The sequence below is a fragment of the Callospermophilus lateralis genome, chromosome 17 (assembly GCF_048772815.1).
Source record: "Callospermophilus lateralis isolate mCalLat2 chromosome 17, mCalLat2.hap1, whole genome shotgun sequence".
In the NCBI taxonomy this organism is placed as follows: Eukaryota; Metazoa; Chordata; class Mammalia; order Rodentia; family Sciuridae; genus Callospermophilus; species Callospermophilus lateralis.
The window spans coordinates 37,935,635-37,956,409 of record NC_135321.1 but is presented as its reverse complement, the minus strand read 5'-3'; the positions used below and the strand labels follow the sequence as shown (position 1 = coordinate 37,956,409).

The 20,775-nt window shown below is 37.6% G+C and overlaps 1 protein-coding gene across 1 annotated transcript in view; it reads right to left on the bottom strand.

Annotated features, from left to right (window-relative positions):
• Klhl14 (kelch like family member 14) overlaps positions 1-20,775 on the bottom strand; it is a 92,034-nt gene that overhangs the window by 4,556 nt on the left and 66,703 nt on the right. Inside the window, exons 3-6 of the mRNA XM_076837244.2 lie at positions 14,653-14,742; positions 8,447-8,525; positions 1,701-1,891; positions 1,461-1,619 (exon numbers count right to left, since the gene is read on the bottom strand). Of these exons, the coding sequence (XP_076693359.1) occupies positions 1,461-1,619; positions 1,701-1,891; positions 8,447-8,525; positions 14,653-14,742 (519 nt within the window). The remainder of the gene's footprint in view (positions 1-1,460; positions 1,620-1,700; positions 1,892-8,446; positions 8,526-14,652; positions 14,743-20,775) is intronic.

Below are 20,775 nucleotides of genomic sequence, written 5' to 3'. Positions count from 1 at the left end.
GAAGGAATACATTTCAATGTGGAAAGCTACAAAGGTAACATGAAACATTGAGGTGAGAGAATGAAGTATAGATTGAAATGAAGGAGCACCAGCAAAAGTAATAAGGATAAACAACACAGAGATGCAGTAGTGAGCAGAATCCTCTCCCATTGGGAAGAGTATTAAGATCAACAGCAGGCAGACATTAGGGTGTTGGCATTTCTAACTGAACATGAACTTGGGAATAGGTACATAAAAATTACACTTGTGCAATTTTAAAAATTACATTTAGGGGTAAATATGTAGGAGGGAAAAGAGAAAAAATGTATATTTCTAATCTATTTTTAAGATGTATGCACGCGCGCGCGCACACACACAAACACACACACACACACACACACACACACACACACACACATATATATATACACCAGGAATTTAATCCAGGGATTCTTAACCACTGAATCACGTCCCTAGTCCTTTATTTTGAGACAGGTCTTGCTAAGTTTCTTACAGCCTCACTATATTGCTGAGGCTAGCCTCAAATTTGCAATCCTGCTGTCTCACTGGGATTATAGGTGTGTGCCACTATGCCTGGTTTGGATGCATATATTTTTATAAAATAAATACATAGATATGCCTCAAGTATTATAACCCATTTCCCATTGAGTTCCATTTCAAGGATCTTGGAATGTCAGAATTGGAGGTGATTTTAGAGCTCAATTAGACCAATTTCTTCATTTTTCAGATGAGGAAAGCAAGGCACAAAGTAGGTAGGTCAGGAACATTTTAAACTTCACAGATCTCTCTGCTTTTGGGTCAAATTCAGTGTTATATACATACATATAAAGTTATACATATGCATATGAACTACAAAAATTTGAAGTTACATATGAATCTGAGGGAGAAAAGAAACCAAAAATATGGTTCTAAGAATACTGTTTTAGGATTTTTTAATTAAAAAAAGCGATTGAACTTGAGAATCATAGATGGTTTGATATTCAATACTTAAAATAAATAGTTCTAAATTTAGACATGAAATTCTACTAAATGTTTAAAGACAAAAATCACATATTAGCTTTGTGCAGCTATGACTAAAGTTCTTTATGATTGCTGCAAAAAACAATTTTCTGGGAAAAAATTCATTACTACACTTTGGTGATAAGGGATAATTTATTTCACTGGATTTGCTGTTATGACAAATCGTTTGTGCTTTTCAGTTATTAATGCTCCCCTTTTTTATTTTCTGTAGACATCATTACTCATTTCTTTAATGTGTATGGTAACTTAAAAATAATCCTATCTGCAGAAAAGCCAGAATAAGTGCTTGCTCAAGGGTACTGCTAATTTACACAGGGTATTTTTCTTTGGTCAACATGTTTTTTACTTGGTTAGCTATGATTATCTAACGAGAAACCCCCTTAGCAAGAAACATGAGTTGCAAATGTTATCGTGATTAAGAAAAAGAAAGAAAAAAAGACCTTTCAAATGATTTCCTCCAATTGCATACAAGCGATCATTCATTACAGCCAAAGTGTGGATGGCGCGCTTTGTGTTCATATCTTGTTTTCGAGCCCAGACGTCCATTACGGGGTCATAGCAATATAGCCAGGGGACATATTCTCCATTGTGTACACCTCCTGTGAATTAAATGTATACATACAAGTCAGGGAAGTGTCTTTGAACTGAACTTCATTACAGAAAGAGGAGTGGTGACTTGCCTGAAATGTAGATTTTCCCATTGTGCACTGCTCCTGCATGAGCTGCCAGAGGCTGTGGCAAAGAGGACACATAACGCCATTCATTTGTGTCCAGGTTATAGCACTCCACGCTGGACAAGTAGCCGGTTTCATTTCTTCCACCAATAACATACAAATGTTTGTCTAACCGACATGCATAGAAACTGGCTCTTCTGCAGTGAAAATAAGAATGGACCATAAATATTTAAAAAAAACAAAAAAACAGTGAATTGTTACCTTTGAGATGGGGTGAGGACCATTCAGGGGAAGGAGGTACATCATGCTTCAGAAACATCTGCAAACCTATAAACATTACACTTCCACCTTCTAAATCTGTGACTGGATGAAGTAATCATATGCACTGCCCAGTCTGGTAAACATTTTTGATGTCAAAGCAACAGTAGAGGAGAAATTCACCAACTCTTTCTTCTTTATATCTTGCTTTTCATACACTGTTAAACTGTTCATTAATGTTTGGGATATTTGGTACCTTGTACAGATATCACAGCTCAGTAAGACAAAGTGAAAAATGAGGTAGATAATGTAGCAATAATAAATTATCTTGACATTCACTTTCTTTATGGTCCTTCAAGGGTCATTGTTCCCAATTTATAAGAGAACTACATCATCAAAAATTTTCTTCAATTATCATTTTTTCTTTTTTCCCCCTCCTAGTACTACTGAAAATAGAATAACTTTTTTGAACTTCATATAATGTTCAAATTTTTCTCTTCTATGACCAATTATAGAAAGTTCATCTAAGTAGTTTTGGTATTGATTCTCTCAGATACTGCTTCAGTCTCTTTCAAAGAGAGGCTATCAATGATATTTTGTTATAATACCATCAAAGGCAAGAGATGCAAGCTGTGACCAAAGGATCAGAGACCAGGTGGCCAGTTCTGAGGTAAGCCATAATTTAGGAGTGAGACCTGAATTAGAATCTTAATGGAAGAAATGGGAAAGAGTGAAGCACAAGGTATGTCCAAGGAATATGACACAAGATTCATGACTAATAAAATATAAGAGGTGAAGGAGAATAAAGGTTCAAAGAGGACTCAAAAATAAAGAATTAGGATGACTATGATGAAACTTTAAGCATGTCCATGACCTTTTCTTTTTTTTTTTGGGGGGGGGGTGGGTGGGTACTGAGGATTGAACTCAGGAGCACTCAACAACTGAGCAACATCCCAGCCCTATTTTGTATTTTACTTAGACACAGGGTCTCACTGAGTTGCTTAGCACCTTACTTTTGCTGAGGCTGGCTTTGAACTCGCAATTCTTCTGCCTCAGCCTACTAAACCGCTGAGATTACAGGTGTGTGCCACCGTCACTGGTCCCTGGCCATGTCTATGACCCTTTTGCTTTTTTTTTTTTTTTTAAGGATGCTATTAGAATTGTATATTTCACAACGATAACATGTGGTCCAGAATTGAGTAAGTGTAATTGCTAAGTGCCGAGCTCCTTGGAGAACTTAAGTTACATTGGATAAATTACTGGTTTCCATAAAAATCAATCCCAAGATTCTGTGCAGTGCTCATTGCACGATGGGGAATGCTCAAGGTTTTCATAGGGTGAACCTACATTTTTTGGAGACTTTTCCAGATTGTGTTTATGAAGTGCTAACACATCTGGGTAGCAGTATAATGCATCCTGATTAACAATTTGATTTCTGAAGTGAGATTACCTGGCTCTGTGATTCACTAGGTTTGTGACCTTCAACGTGTTACTGAACCTCTCTCAGCCTCAAATTGCTCATCAGCAACATGGGGATGATATGGTTGCTTCTACGCAAGATATTTGCAAATATGTCTAAGTGCTTGTCATAGTATCCTGCATTTTGTCTATTCTCAGGAACTGTCAATTAATATTACCTGGATAAAAAGGTTTTACAAATATTTAACTGATGATTAAAATCCTTAATGTTTGGTTAGATATTTTATTGCCATGTAGGTATACTATTTATTATAGATGGTGATTTATTTAGTTTTTTAAAAATTGATAGTTCTGAAATGATCTTGATAGCTATTATTAATATTTTAGAGTCATATTTTGACAGTGTTTGTTTTCTGAAAGAAATATATGGTATGGAAAATTCAAGAGTATCATAAATAACAATAATGGTAGAAGGAGAAGGGAGAAAAGTAGGAATGGAAATAAAGATTTCATAAATTAAGGGTTGTTAACATGGATCTTTGTCTTCTGAGGGGTCCAGAAAACTGAAATTTTTAATTTTATATATATATATATATATATATATATATATATATATATATACACACACACACACACACACACACAAATAAAAGTGAAATTTTAATTTAATATATATATTATATATAATATATATATATATTTGCATATGTGCAATTTTATTGGAGGAAGATATTTCATAGCTTTTAGTCAGATAATCAAAGGGATTTCTAAAAACAATTGGGATTTCCTGGCATACAGGAGTAAAAACTCATCTAAATATAAAATTAGGTTTAAAAACAGTTGCAAAATCAAGTGCATTCAGATGGACCACTTATTTCTTTCATTTCTCTAAATAGATTGGTTCTCTCATCAAATAAGATAGGTCAAAGTTATTTTACTAGTTTTTTTTTTTTTTGGTACTGGGGCTTGAACTCAGTAGTACTTGGCCACTGAGTCACATTCTCAGCCCTATTCTGTATTTTTTAGAGGCAGGGACTCACTGAGTTGCTTAGTATCTTGCTTTTGCTGAGGCTGGCTTTGAACTTGCCATCCTCTTGTCTCAGCCTCCCAAGCTCCTGGGATTAGGGACATGTGCCACTGTGTCCCGCTTTTACTAGTTCTTTGCCATTTCAAGTTAACATGTTTTATTGAAAAGAATGACACCTGTCTCAAATAGTCTGTTCTAAAGTGACATATTTCTTTGCACCATCAACACAGGGTAGGTCAATATACTTCTTCCACATGGTTCAATGACAGAATTTAGAACTTCTGAAATAATACATTTATTTATTTCAGCAGTGGACTATCTTTAAATAATTCGGACCAGGTGGGCTGTAAGGTGGTAATGGTGAATTTTAGGTGGTACTACTGGTCTGGAAAATAAAGTGCCAATCAGTCATTACAAAAGTGAAAGTCCCCTATTTAATTGAATTTAGATGGTGAAGAACAAGCGAAGGATCCCTTTGGTAAGGTAAACTCCTTTTATCTAGTCTAAATGTTAATTTTCTTGCTTTTTTCCTGATCTGGTTCCTTCCCTGCTGTGACACTGAGTCAGCCTTCAGAATGTGTTCTTTTTTCAGTCAAATCATTCTTAATGTGATGATCCCTGAGTACTCCTAAGCTCTAGCCACATAGTGTCACTGTTAGGAACTAAAGGGGGAAGAATTAGTAGATTTCACTTCCTAACTTAAAGTGCAATTTTATGTAGAAATTCCACTAGCAAAAAATTGTCTTTGACTTATTCTCTTGCATGCCCAAAGTGAGAATTCTTAAGACACATTATAGATTGTTAATGGTCTATCAGCAACTACTGTGAATATTTGCTTGAGCCTAAAATTTTACCAGGCCAGATCTCTCTTGGGAATGTTCCTTCCCCTCCATCCCATATGAAGAGCACACTTGATTTAGACTATTTGTTTGTTTGCATTGTGGAAAAGTAAGTTCAAGGTCATTAATGATTCTTTTAGTGGCAGCCCACAATTTGTATTTCAGATTGTTTATTTCTTATGTTCTCTCTTCTCCTTGTCCCCACTGCCATAAAGAAATATTCAATATTTCTGAGGTTCATTTAGAAAAACTAACAAATAACTTCTACAAAGATACTTTAAACCCTACTTATTTGACATATCTTTCCGAGTCCTTGCTGACCTTTAGGATGGTCAGTTTATATCCAGAGCATGAGACTGAATTACTATAACTTTATCTCAGCTTGAGTTGTTGACGTCCATCATCAGATAAAAAAACAACAGATTTTTCAAACAGAATATTGTCTCCTGTGGTTTCTTATAAGACTCTTAGAAGCAAAATATTTAACTTTGGAAGCATTTTTGATGTATTAACTTCTGGCCTCTCACTTCCTTTGTGAAATAAAAGCTCTGTTCTTCAAACAGCTTTTTCTTTTTCTGATCTTTTAAACTAGCTAGGGGGTAAGATGCCATAAGAATAATACTTAAAATGTCTATTTCATTGAAAAAATTGAAGTGATCAAAGCATTTCTGTTGATCCAAATTTTCAATCTTGCCCTTTCCTTCTTACTGCAGAATCAGATTCTAAAATCTAAGACCAAAACAATTCCTCAGCATTACATTTAAATTTATATTTTCATCCAATGATTTGGCTGTCAATTCACACTGGCAGGCACGAGATGCATGAGCTGCCCACGGTGAAGTCAGCCTGCAGGCTGTGTGCCCACTTCCTTCTGAACTGGGAGAAGACTCAGTAGTTTTATTACCAAAGCTTTGGGACCTCGGATTAGGCAAGATATCCTAGTAATCTATCCACCCAGCTCTGAAAGAATGAGGTATTCTGGAGGTGGTTCGCAACATGTTTCTGTTATTCTCAATCAGTTTGGTAATTTCTCAGCATAACAATTTCTCAGTAGTTTGGTAGTATAATGAAAGAGGTGGCAGAGACTTCTGGTTTGATTCATAATCTACATATTATAAAATAAACTCAAGTAAATGTTTCAATAGACTTTTCTGATCTGAAGAGTGTCTCGTATACTTATGATTATTTTTCTTCAACGTTTAATCACCAATTAGTCCACTGATGTTTCCTGCTATTTGAAATGGGAGTCTGGCAATGACAGGAAAATTTCCTTTGAAGTTATGGATTGCTGCCTGGGTCAACCAAGCCACAGGAGAGATGGAGCTAGAAGATTGACTGGGCATTTGTGAGATCTGCTTTTTCCCACTCAGCTCTGTAAGGAGCTCTTTATTTGGTCTATCGAGCTGATTGTTCTAAATCTAAAAAAAAACTTCTTTTACTAGGGACCTGACATGATATACCATAATGACTTGGAAAGAAACGTTAAACAGTCCATCCTGTCAACGGTGGCTGCCGGGCGCCGACAGACCATGGCAGGTCTTTTTATCAGGTCAATGAGCTGCTAAAAATTGTCTAAGTAGGACCCTGCCATGATAGGCCATAGTGCCTCAGAGGAAGTCATTATAGACTATCAAGTAAACAATACACATTTTTTTAAAAAATTACTAATTAGGTTTTGCAGCAATACTTCCCCTCCTTAGGGGCTCTACAGCGAGATAATTGACCGCGACGTGAGTTATGCCTCCCAAGCCGAAGGCGTGAAGGTTAATTATCGTGGTGTACAGCCCCCAGCAAAGGGGACTGTGGTGATGAGATGATCACATTTCAAACATGGATTGACAGTTATTTTTCAAATCAAACTTTTTTTTGGAATGGTTTTGATTAAAGGGCATATTGATGCAGTGACAATACCACTAACTAGGGGAAATAACCTCTCAAAGGAGAGACACAAGGTGCTCTGGAGAAAAGACACCAGGAAGCTTCTGGCTCCTGGAGTTTGTCAGGATATTAATAGACCTAGAATTATTTCTCGAGGTACCACTAAAGTAGACATTCCTAAAAGTGCCTGTGATCTTTAGCATGTGTCTTGTGTATAGCTTCTAGTTTCCTGAAAGTCTTACTTTGTCTGTAAGTCATAGATAGATGTTGAGTTTCTCTAGACCATAGATTCATACTGTCTTGTTGCAGTGACGTACATTTTTGAATAAATGGTATTTTCTGAAAATTTCTTTTGACTTGGAATTTATGATGAAGGGTCGAATTTGATTTCAGTGTAATGTGCTCGAATGTTAAAAGATATGTTGAGGAGAGGGGTCATGCAGGAAATATGAAAGAGCAGCAATGCTTTTGATTACTTCTTAAATAACTCAATGGAGGAGACAAAACAGGTTGTGGTTTATTGTGACTCTCATCTTGGAGAATTTGCTCAAGAGGCTATGTCCAGATATTATTTAAAAAGAACCAAGTGTCAAAATCTGTCATATGAATTTTTATATGCATATAAAGACATGGTATTATGCCTGAATAACAGCCAGGAGACACAAAATATGTGCAAATATAGTAGCTATCTTTTTCTTTGGTTGCTAGGAGACTTGGACGAGATAAACACTCTGTTATGTCAAAAAATTAAATGACACTTTGCAAGACTATTTTTTTAAGCTAATAAATGACCTGTTCTTGAAGACATTTGGTGAGGCAAAGGTAAACTATCTGAGTTAATAAGACTTGGATTTACTAGTGAACAATTAAATTCAAATAAATATTTAAATACCAAATATTTAAATGTCAAGTTCTAATATTGAATATTAAATTTAAGATTGAATAGTTTAACATTGAAATTGCTGCACTGACATGCATATCATTATGGGAATGGTGTTTTATATTTTGGTTTTAGGATTTAAATATATTAGCACCAAGAAGAGGAATAGGGCCAGTAGAAATACAGCTCTGTTTGCAAAATATCAATCATTACAGTAAAAGAAGACAAGTCACAATTTTTTTTCTTCCTACATTAAATAATTGACTGATTTAATTATTTTTCTCTATTGAGTCAACAAGGCAGGTAATCTAAATTGGCTAGGCCAAGTTTTGTGTTTTGCCAATGTCTCTCTCATGAACTCTGGTTAGCATTCTTCATCATGGAAAACCCTCTAGCACCCATGCTTCCTGAGAAGCAGTCACACATTTTCAGACATAAGAAATGAACTTACCTTTCTTGCATGGGTGGAAGTTGAATCCAGCTATTGAATCGGGGATCATATCGGCTGACAAAATTTGTACTATGTTTTCCTGTAAAAATACATTTGAGACACTTAAAACTTAGACTTCTTTGTTGATTTGCACATTTAGTAGTTTTTAAATGAGGTCTTGCTGTTCTCAGATTTGACAGGTGAATTTAGTAGAGGGGCAATGTAACAGCACTTGAAATCATTGTGAATGCATGTGCCTCCTCAAAATGGTCCCTTTTTCTTCTCTTTCCCTTTAATTATTTTTGGAATGACTTAGGATAAAACTAAATCAACCAAGTATGTTTACTAAACTGCTTTTATCACACTGTTAAGGTAAAAATTCTGTGTTTTGTTGCTTTTATATTTTAAAAACAAAAAGCTATCAGCTATAAATGATCAGTTCCAGAGACTGGTTTGTATAGTATCTTTAGTTAGAGTTTTTGGTTTTTTTTTTAATTTCTTTTCTTTTTTCCTGAAAAAAATTTAAAATCTTATTTTTTTAAAAAAATCAAATTCACAACAAAATTGAGGAACACACAGAATTTCCCATCTCTCTCTTCCAGCATATGCCTAGCTTCCCCCATTAACAAAACTTCTTTTATTGACCCCCAAACCATGTTCTTTTGTCTCCTCGTGGAAATAATAGCAATTCCCAACAGCCGGAGTTGGGAAATCAGTTTTGTACCATGCATGTCATGCAAGTTCTGCATGTGCATTGGGGGAAGCACAGTGGCTGTGTCATATACACAAGTACATGTGCTGAAATGGGAAGCATGAGTCCCCAAGCTGTTTAACCAGCTCATCCCCTCTGTTGAGCCTAAGAAGCCTAAGAGCCTCCAAGGTATTAAAATGCTTGTAATTTTGCATACATATTGGGGGTGGGTGAGATGGGCAGAAAGAGAGAGGGGAAGAGAGAAAGAGAGAGAGAGAATGAATGTGTGTGTGTATGCATTCACACAGGCAGGGACACATAACCTAGTTATTAATTGCACAAATATATATTGAGCACTTACTAAATGACTCAATGACTTGTGTGTTCTAGGCTCTGAAAATATATTGGTATATGAGAAAGGCAAGGTCTCTATCCTTGTAAATGAATTAATGAACACATTATACAATATCAAGTAGAGATGAACATTATAAAGAATAATAAAGCAAGGAGTGATGGAGGGGAGGCCAGTTGAAACAGGAAGGCCACCTGCTTACAGTGTGTGTTGCAAGCTATGCACTTATCAGCAGGATGAACTTCACAGGCAGTGGGGGCAGGCAAGTATAAAATCTCTGGCTGGTGATGAGTTCCAAAACAGTGAGCATGCTGAAGTGACTGGGCAGAAATCAGAGAGGTGTCAAGGTCTAGAACACATTGTGCTTGTGGACCAAAGTAAGATTTTGTATCTTACTACAGGAAGAACAACTGGAAGTGGAGAGCTCTGAGCAAGTGAGGAACGTGGATTAATTCATCACTCTGGCTGCTGTGTATAGAAGAGTTGGTAGGGAGACCACTGCAGAAGAAGGGATTGGATGCAACCATTTAGAGAGAGGGTATGGGATTGGAAGATAATGATCCTCATAATCACCACTGGAGTAGAAAAGGAAAAAAAAACAACAAAGGAAAAGAATTATCAGAGATAAGAGGGAAAGTATGGTGTTTTGAAAGCCAAGTCAAACAGCTTTTGAAAATCAGGGGGTGGGCAACTGAGAATGTACCACAGTACTGGCAACTCCTGGAAGGTGGCATGGCCCTTACAAGTGCTGCTTCAGTGAACGGATGGGGCTAAAACCCTGAGAGGACTACTCAGGAGACACTTAGGTGCTGGAAAACAGAGGTAAGAGGGTAGGCAATGCTTCTTAGGACTTTTGCAATCAAAAGATTATAGCTGGAAGATACAGCATCCATGGGGAGGTTGCTTGGTTGTTTTTTAAGTTCAGAAACACTGGAAAGTCCCTTGAGCAAGCAAAAATAGAGAATTTATCTCGTAAATGCTTCTGTGTTCTTAAAACTAAGAAGCAAGGCCAGCAACTGAGAGGACAGTGAGGATTTTGGAGAAGGAGGCATTGAAGGAGAGAAAAGACATGAAATAATCATCAGGGGGGTGTGGCTGAGTGCACTGATCACAGATATTTAGTAGGGTTGACGAGCAGCCAGTGTGGCTGTGTGGTTTTCTCCTCCAGGTTTAGCTGCTCAGGAGCAAGGAAAAGGTGGAAGAGAGTTGGGTTTAACCAGGATCAAGATTGCTAGGCAAGAGGAAGGAGAGAGAGCTGTGAGGACTGCAAATACATACAACAGAGTGAAGGTAGGGGTGACTAGCCCTTGAGTGAAGAGATAAATGGGTAACGGATGGCAGTTCATAGTCAGTGGTCAAAGAGAAGGAAGTGGGAAGGAAAGGAAGTTTCTGTGAGTTGTTGGTTTGGGAGGTGGTTATCAGCAAGTGACAAATGTAGATTAAGGCATTGATAGAATATATACATATTCATTAAAATATCAAAGCAATACTATCACTAATGATATGAAGGAAGTTGATAGGAGTTAATATTTATACTCTACCTGGTAGAAAGATTATATATGTGTCCTGTTTATATTTCCAGTAACCAATTTTTATTTTCTGACTTCAAATTTTGGTCTTATAATCTAGGCCCTCAAGAAGTGAAACTATGTGTTTGAAGAGCATGCATTTGTATTTTATGAGCATGTACTGAAATTTAGAATTTTGTATTTCATTCAAGGATATTTCATTTCAGGCACCTTTTTCACAAGAACTAAAGTTTAACTTGAGATGATTTTATCTTTGGAGGCACACAAATGTAGTATATGAAGCCATGGATTTGGAAATTTTCTATCACACTTCCTAAAGCACATTTATATGTGATCAAAGGATTGTTATTCTTCATAAGATCTAGTATTAATTGCATGAGGTATTAGAATATGAAAATTCTGTATTTTTGAGATACTTGAGTTCTTTCATAGTTTTCTAAATGTGGAATGATGAAGAGTTCTTTGTGAGTGAGTGAAAGCCACTTCCCATTGTGATATAATAGAGATTTAATTTTACAAGAGAAATAGCAAAAACACAATTGTTTCTATTGTGGTTGAGCAGATGAATAGATTTTGATTATGTTACAGGCAGTATAATGCAGTGATGTTGTGTCACCGGACAGCATTATTGACTAGCAGACTTAGAGATTAAGGCTCTGGAGTCTTACCTACTTTGGAATCAGTTCAGCTTCTTGCAAGCGGTGTCGTGACCAGTGCCTAGTCTCTTGAGGCTTAGTGTCCTCATGGTAAACCTTGCTCATAGAACATGGCTCACAATATGGTTGTGAGGATTAAGTGAAACAATGTAGGTAAGTGCTTAGCAAAGTTTCTGGCTAAAATAACAATTACTTAATAAATATTACTACTAATATTAAAGAGGTCTGCTATCATTGACCAGATGAATGGAATATGAAGCTACTTGCAAAATGTTTATGAGATTGTGATGGATGATCTTGGTATCCAGCCAGATCCCTTTTATCAAAGAGATGCACCATTTCCTAGGCTGCTAATGGTCAAGCTCCTCCTTCAGCCGAACAGGCTGCCTCAACTTCTGCCCTCATCCTCCACCTGGGGAAGACACTAGCCACTGACTGTCTATGACACAGGGTACATAAGACTGCCTACTTGCTGCAGGTGCAACCCATTTTCTTCTAATTTGAGCCCAAGCCAGTGGCTCATCAGCCTTTGCCCAGATCTATGCAAAATGACACCATGTGCCCAATAAGTCAGGGACAGAATGACTCAGCTGCTCAGCCTTCCATGTGGAAGCTTCCAAAATTCTAAAAGGGATCTTACAGAAAGAGAGAGAGAGCTGCCAGGCTTCTATTGAGACTAACTGTAAAATTAAAATGTAGTAATTATAGCTTTACTAAAATTTAATTCTGAGCTTCTTAGTGGCTAAAACAAAGAGGCAGTGAGTCACATGATTAGCACTGGTAATAATTTTCAAAAGCACACAATGCCTCAGCACTTTAGTCTGATGCTTCAGCATGTTGGTCTGATGACAGTTTGTCATGTGAGTCTCCACGTGGAGCACGCTGAGTGTCAATGAGGAATGGCATCCTTGAAGTCAATGCCGTTTGGGGTTCAGGTGGCCTTTTCTCATAGCACCTTCATGCAGGGCTTTAAACCCAGTTGCTATTTCTCTCTGGGTAGGGTGGAAGAAATTTGGGGTAGTCCAATATCATAGTCTCATGGGGAGTCCAAATTAGTTCAGAGGTAAAATCTTAATTCTCTAGACTAGAGGGAGGAATATGTCCTTTAAGCTCTCTTCATCCTCCACCCAATTCTCTCGACTGTGTTTTTTTTTTGATCTGAAGTTCGAACAGCAAGCAGTTAAGGGGTGTGTGTGTGTGTGTGTGTGTGTGTGTGTGTCTAAACCCAGGGAGGAGATTCTCTGAGTTGCTAAGGGGTGACTTATAGGAATGGGAGGTTCAGAGTGCTTTGTGAAAACTGAGTTGTGGTATAAAGACTGGGAAACAGAGGCCTAGCCCATAGGGGAAGAGAGGTGGGCTGAGAGAGTACTATGAATTAGGATTTTCCCAGCCTTTTTCTGTCATGTTTTAATTTTAATTTGACCTTCCAAAAGAACATTCTGCAGGTTCTTTGCTTAGTTTAACCCAATGGTTGTGCACTGTGTTTACCTACAAATGCTTCATTGAATTCTCTCACTAAGGAAGGCTGCGTGGGTGAATTTACTGTGGATTGTATGTGAGTCAAGGTCTTCTGGTAACATATCAAATCCATCACTACAAAGGTAAGCTCAAGAAGTAATGTGAAGTATCATTTTTGCTCTTGTTCTGAATCTATTTCTCATGGAAGTCCCAGGAGCTATCTCCTTTCCAACACTGAGACACAACAAAACTTCAGGTCTGGGAAAAAAAGTGTTCCTTCCCTTTCTTAAAAGAAATGTTTTTGGTGGGTGGCCTAGATGGTTTCCCTGTAGGAGCTTCTAGAGCAAACAGATGTAACAATTTTTCTATAATTTGCCTCGGTGCAGATGCTGAAAGAGCATTCACAATAAAATACATGCAGTATATGTAATTTCAGCTAGATGTTCTGGGGTTTAAAAGTAAAAATGTGTACCTGCAAGCTGTTTTATGGTTTCTCAGTCATAATTATCTCTGTTACACAGAAGGCTACAACTGCAACTCCTCCTCCATGTGCAAGCTTTCCAAAAATACCTTGATAATTTTGCATATTCTGCAAAGCACAGTGTTCTCCTTGTGTTTGGCTTGGGAAGTGTGTCAAAAGGTTTAGTTTCTCTTTGTGGTACATTTATGAAGTAATCACATCCAAGGGAAGATGGTGGGGTTAACCTATGGAAGAAGACTTGCAAAGGGAACAGCCAGCAGAATGGACCTTCAGTTGTACCTGCTGCAAAATAACGTCAGCTAAATGGATGCAACTGTAGATAATGCTGCATTGTCATTTCAATAAAATGGGAGGAAAGTGGAGGAGAAGGTGGTGAGGATTTTTAGCAGCTGCAGCTTGTTACTGTTCTCTGGGGAGTTGGTTGTACTTGGGCTTGTGGCATTGGATAAGGAGAGGGGCTGGGGATCACTGTGAAGCCAAATTCCCAGGCAAAGAGTGAGTGTTCCACTACATAAGCCCTCAGTGAGGTTGATGACTGGCCTTCCCTCCCTTTGTCAGCCAAATTTCCTGACTACTTTATTTTTGTGCCTGTTGCATGGAAATACATTTGCTACACCAATTACAAAATGGATCCCTACTAATGCCTTCAGTGAAAACATACTTGTTGAGCATTGATAGGGTTTGGATTATGTGTCCCTCAAGGTCCATATGATGAAATCTTAGTCCCCAGAATAGTGCTATTGGGAGGTAAAGGAACCTTTAGAATGTAGGGCCTTTGGGGAGATCCTTGGTTCACTGGGGACATGTCTCCAAAAGGGATTATGGAAACCCTGCCTGTCTTCTCTCTCTTTGCCCACAATCATGATTGGCTCTTACATGCATTCCTGTCAAGATGTGTCCCATCTACTGCCCTCACCAGACTCAGACAATATCTTTGGACTTCACAACTGTGAGCTAAATAATCCTTTGCTCTTTAAAGTTAGTTGCTTCAGGTATTTTGTTTTAGTAACACGATGCTGACTAACACAAGTAGCTACAATTAAAGTTATTCAATAATTACCATTCGGATTCCATTGGTCCTCTCCACCCAACACGAACAAGAAGTTTTCTACCTCCACAACGCAGTGATGGGCACTGTTGTATGGCATAACTGGAATTAAGAGAAAAGAGATTGTATAATTTTTTCCATATTAGGACCTCATACCTTGGCTCACCAGTTATTTACTTTCCCGAGGTGCATAAAACGTGCGACTCAGTCAGAAGGAAGAAAACAGCATAAGCAGCAAACAGCTACCCACCAATTCAGCCATCCCCAAACACTGGCTTAGTGATGTGTTCCCAGCAGTTTCAAACCCAACCCATTTTGATTAATTTTACATAATGTTATTCCACAAATCAGTCAAGAACAACCTGTCATGCTGTTTTGGATTCTTAAGTCCTCCTCACCTGCCTGATGCTGGGGATGACATTCTCAAACAATGACTGACACTCCCAAATGGTCAGGGCTGGCAGTTACTTCTTAGAAGAAGTAATGCTGAATATACCTGGAGTCACTAAGTTGCTTTGCCCAAAGTTGGCTTGCTGGCAATCTTTCCATAAACAGACTCGGGGTGCTTGGTAGCTCTCTATTCCACAGCAATGAGCAAGCTGAATTTCCATACAGTTTTCAGTTTTTAAATTAAGGTCCTGCTGATTTAATGCCTCCTCCAAATGTATACGCTTAATTTCCTGTACAATGTCATTAGCAGCACAATCACACATTTTCTATCTATCTGCATAGGAGCTCTTCTGTAACAAAGACGAAAACTGTCAGGAACATCACAAATATACCTTCTCCTCACCTCTCCCTGCCCTACTGCAGTGGGTAAGAGGAGGGAGCATTAATCAGAAACCCAAGAAAGCAGGTTTTTCTGTGTTTGCTCTCATTTGCATCGCCTTTGGGAAGTCACAACATACAGAAGAGTTTGCCCCTGTCACCTTTTGTGCCGTGCAGTTTTGGTCTCTGCTAGCCTAATATCATAGGGTAAATGTAAACCTCTACAGCCTTAGTTATCATATCACTTGCAGTGGTTGGGGCCCAGTGACACCAGTAGGAAAAATGATGTCCTTGTTCAGCTCATCATATGGGCACCTTAAATCTGGTGAGGACAAATGGGGAGGTGATGTGCATGTTCAGGCAGGGAACTTATTGCTTGACACGGATCAACAGAGCACTTAAGAAATCAGTGCAGTGGGAAATCAATATGAGTCCCAGCCAACTCTTATTTTGTGCTCTTTTGCCAATGCAGAAAGGGAGAGAGAGGGAGGGGGAAAGAGAGAAAGAGATGGAACCTATCTCACACCTGACTTATTTTGGGTGATATATATCTCTCATTTCATTTTGTTTTTATTGTCTTTTATTTTCCTCAGAAATTGCTTATACTGGATAAGGTATGTAAATAAAAAAAAAAGGAGGAATTGGTATAGCTTTGAGAACTGTAACTCGGAGAGTAAATCGGATCATTTAAGGTTCTTGCCAAAGGATTGGAGGAGTTTTGATTAATTCATTAATGCATTTTTAACTTCAAGCATTCATTGTTTTGCGAAGTTCATTTCCATGGGGGAGAAGGTGTTGGTGTTTGAACCCCCCATTTGGGGAGAAGGTGGTGTAGATATTGGGTGTATGGTGGTTTGAGTGGTCCATGAATTAGGGTCACTGGACTTAGAGTCCTAGGAATGTCCTGAGCCCCCTCAATCCTCAGTTTGTCTCTTTGGAAAATGCTTTTAACTGTGTGGATCCTGTTGGCTTCACCACTCAGAATTCATAGGGGCAGAGTTTTTGCTGGATTTATTGTGTAACTAAGGTGGGGTATGTTTTAAAGACTTGGTTTTTTTTTTTTTTTTTTAAGTTAACTTACTGATGTTTGAATTATGATTCTGGTACAAAATACACCAAAAGTAGGCTGTTCTGTGCTATATTGCAAGTGGCTTGTGCTAAATGTCCTCTGGCCAGTGTGAACTTACACAGCATTGTCATTTTTGACAGTGCAGGAATAGAGGCCATCAGCCAAAACTTACTTACTCTATGACCACCACACTTCATAAGTTTATTTTAAACTTTTGCTAAGTTCAATGCACAAATCTTAAAAATAAGGAAAAATCATATTTCCTCCTTCCTAACTACAAGTCCAGCTTTGTAATATAGTACAATCTCTGAAATTATAACAACAATTATGTTTCGTTCTTGTCATTTATTTGCTCCCATTCAGGCAAGCAGAAATTAAGTGAAGGAAATAATACATGATTTATTTTTAAGCCTCTTTTTCATTTCATTACCTCTATTGTTATGTTTTATGCAAACAAATGAAACTATTGTATTAAGCTAACTACTCAACTCTTCAAAATAAGAGGAAAGAAGATTTTTGAAGTCATAATATAAAGACCACTTGAAGGTATTTTCATTTACTCTACATACATTTACTCTTGTTTTAAAAGCTTGTATACTTTATTTTTTGATTAAACATTTTCAATATTCTCATTCTTGAATTGCCTTTTCTGAATTATTATCATGAAGTGAAAGGCTATACATATACACAAAGAACTCCTCTTTGAAATTATTTTTAATGTAAAATCCTCCCAAATTTATTAGGGAGGGAAAAATCTATATTCAATCAATGTTTGAATTTTGCAAAAGACCTAATTTCTTTGACTTCTGATTAAACAGAAAGCCAAATAGGGCAGTAAGCAAGAGCAAACAATTTGTTTAAAGAGGCACTGGGTACTGAACTTATTGATTCTGTTTTAAATAACACCAAATGCATCCCGGCTCCTTTCCAGATTTCTCTAGAGGTGGACACCTGCTTTGCCTTCACAAGGAGGAGGTTTGTACTCCACGTTCCTATACAGCCCAGCATGAGTTTTTAGCGTGTCAGTCAGTGAGTTAGAGGGAAAGGGGAAAGAGAAGCTAATCAGGATGAAATGAGATTAAAGGCTGTCTAATTTTACAGCAACTGTGATCCATCAGCCACTGTGAAAGTGACAGTGGAAATGAATGATGGAGACAGACAGGTGGGGCTGTACATTTCACTGATTTATCCTCAAATGCACTGGGCCTTATTTTATTGAGTGAACATGACCGCATTTATCATGACTGTCATCTAAAGCCACTTCCCTCCATTTAAAAAGGTCACTTTACTCAGAGGGAGTAGGAGAGAGGCACTTTCAAATCAGATTTAAAATCTAATAACACATGTTTATAAGGCCCTTTGTGAGATTTCCCAACTTTACTATAAACAGACTTGTAGTCCTAGAAGGAAAGGGGTGGGGGGAGCCAGAAAATTGAAAAGAAAAAAAAAAAATAGAAAAGAAACCCCTGCCCAAAACCCCAAAATACACTTTGGTCATCTGATGGATCCCTTTCATTTAGTCTCTAAATTTGAAACAGTCTGTACTTTTTTTTTTTTTTTTAACCTTTCCAGCTCTAAACACCTGATCTACTCTAGTCTGGGGATTGAAATAAAGTATGTACATTGAATATTTTTAGTTAAGAAGGTAGGAAGCAGATGATGTTATAGAATAATAAACTTGGAGCAAGGGTAAGTCATACTATTTACTTTGCAGTATGACTTATCATCACCACACATGTAATCTAAGTTAGCAACTGCTACAAGCCAAATCTCAGCTACAATTAGCTCATATACCTGTGAATTGTTAATTTTAGCCATAAACATTTCAGTCAATGAAGAGTTTTAACCTACACCTCTACCAGTGCAATAAAATGTCTTAGAAGGTTATGCACAAAATCTTTCTCTGTGGATGTGAACATAGTCAGACTGTCAGAGTGCTATATGTTGCTTTTCACAATAATAGCCATCATTACCAAGCATTTACTATGTGCCATGTATGTGTAAATTAAGTACATATATATATATATATATATATATATATATATATATATATATATATATATAATGTCTGTAAAAATATAACAACACACATGTTTGGCTCATGCTATTCATTTGCTTGCACTCAGGCAGAAATTAAGTGAATGGGGAAGATTCACAATATAATACCTGATAAAATATTATCATGATAAAATATATTGATATAAATCTACCTATATTTACATGCATATTTCCTTTAATATAAATAGCTATGAAGCAGGCATTACTCATCCATTTTATATCTATAAGAAATACTGAGGCCTTGAGAGGTTAATTCACTTGTTGAAGGTCATATTCAGCTAATGAATGGCAGAGATTGAATCCAAACACGGGAATATCAGGACCCCAACCCACGCTCTTATTCATTTCACTCTACTGATTTTCAATAGGTATGTTCATCCAACCAATAAGTAATTACTGAGTACCTGAGTGTTCAATGATGGTATTCCTGAAATTTGTATATAATTTTTATACTGAATCATATTTTAAATGTGTTTATTAGTTTGATATTTGAAGAAATTCTTAACTGAAGCAAGTAGACACTGCTTTAAATTTGTTTTCTGTAAATCTGGGTATTTAAATAGTTGACATTCTTAAAATAGTGTATATTTGTTTGATGGAGTCAGAAAAACACTTAGCAAATCAGCCAGCAAAGGTTGGGTAAGAGTCTATCGGCAGAGGGTTACTCTTGTTATTTTTTAAATCGGAAGTCCCCATTTCAATCTTACAATTAGATTCATGAATATCAGGGGCATAAAGGTCTTTTTCCTGGCATAGAAAAGGCCCAGAGGGCTTGTTTGTATTATGAAGGTCTTACTCTACTGAGGATCCACACTGCTCTGTCTCCTCCCTTGTTTTCTCTCTTGCAACAGAAAGCCTAGGTACCCTTCCCATGAATGCACGCATTTTCACAAGAATGCACACATATTCATGAGAATCCAAACAAGAGATTGTGTAGGGCAATGTCAAGTGTATAGGACTGCCCATTCAATGGTTATGGAATGTTTGTCATTTCAATGCAACAGTTATAGAGATCTTCATTTCCTTTTGGGCTCAAATACATCAACTTGCAAAACTATCCAAAATGACATGTTTCTTAATATTTTTGGAAAAGTGATTAAACACCCATGGTAAAATACAATCTAAAAAAAAAAAAAAAAAAAAAAAAAGGAGGATATAGTCAGCACCAGTAAGTTCCTCTCCTATTCCTGACCCTTAATCTGTCACTCTTCTCCCTTAGAGGCCATCACTGCCATTTTCTTTAAAACAGATGGTAGCAACATACTATATAGATGCATTGTTCAGTGTCTTGCGCTTTTGCACTAAAGAATATATTCATTTATTTCCCATTAATCAATGTGTTCTGTGGCTACTCCATGCCAGGAAAGGCTGTACCTGCTGAGAGGTCCTGGGGAACAATATCTAGGAGCATCAAGTCAGAGGAGGCGCATTTAGACACAAATAAAATAGGCCCTTTTGTTTCAAATGACAAGTGCAACAAAGACAAGTCAATTAGGGTCTGGGAGAAAGAGCGACAAGGGTGGGGAGCTCTGATGGTGGCTGGAGAGGTCTTTCTGATGGGTGACTTTAGAGTAGAGGAGTGACTGAAATGAGGGAGGGAGTCAGGCAGGTGTAGGTGCAGGTATAGCCAAGGCAGAGGTCTTGAGACACAGGCTGGGAATGACTTCAGCTCAGCAGAACCAGGAGCAGAGGTGTCCCAGCAGAGGTCTAGGAGGGAGGTCATGGGCGGATCAGTGTGATGTGGGAGGGAATGATCAGAAGATAACACTGGCATTGTCTTCTGCTGCATTATTTTAAATGGCTGCAGTGTTCTGTTTGATGTGTGTCCTGTAATTTATTCCTTTCCTTTCTGATGGCCATTTATGAATTTATTCAACAAACATTTGATCAAAGACTCATTATGTGTAAATACTTTTCAGGCTGCTGATAATGTAGCAGGGAACAAAGCAGATAATGTCCCTTCTTTCCTAGAGCTTTTATCCCAACATTATAGGGAGAGAGAAGAACACAAGCAAAGAGTGAAGAGGAACACAGTCAGATGGCATGAAGAGAAACTGAGTGGGACAATGGGATAGAGGGTAAGTGTCTGGTTGCTGATCCAGTTGCAATGGTCTGGGAAGACACCACTATGGAGTGATAATTAAGGTAGAATTTGGAGAGTGAGATGGAGTCATTTGTTAAAAAATAAGGGGAGAGAATCCAGGCAGAGTGCAGAAGTCGGGGTGAGTCAGCTGTGTTGG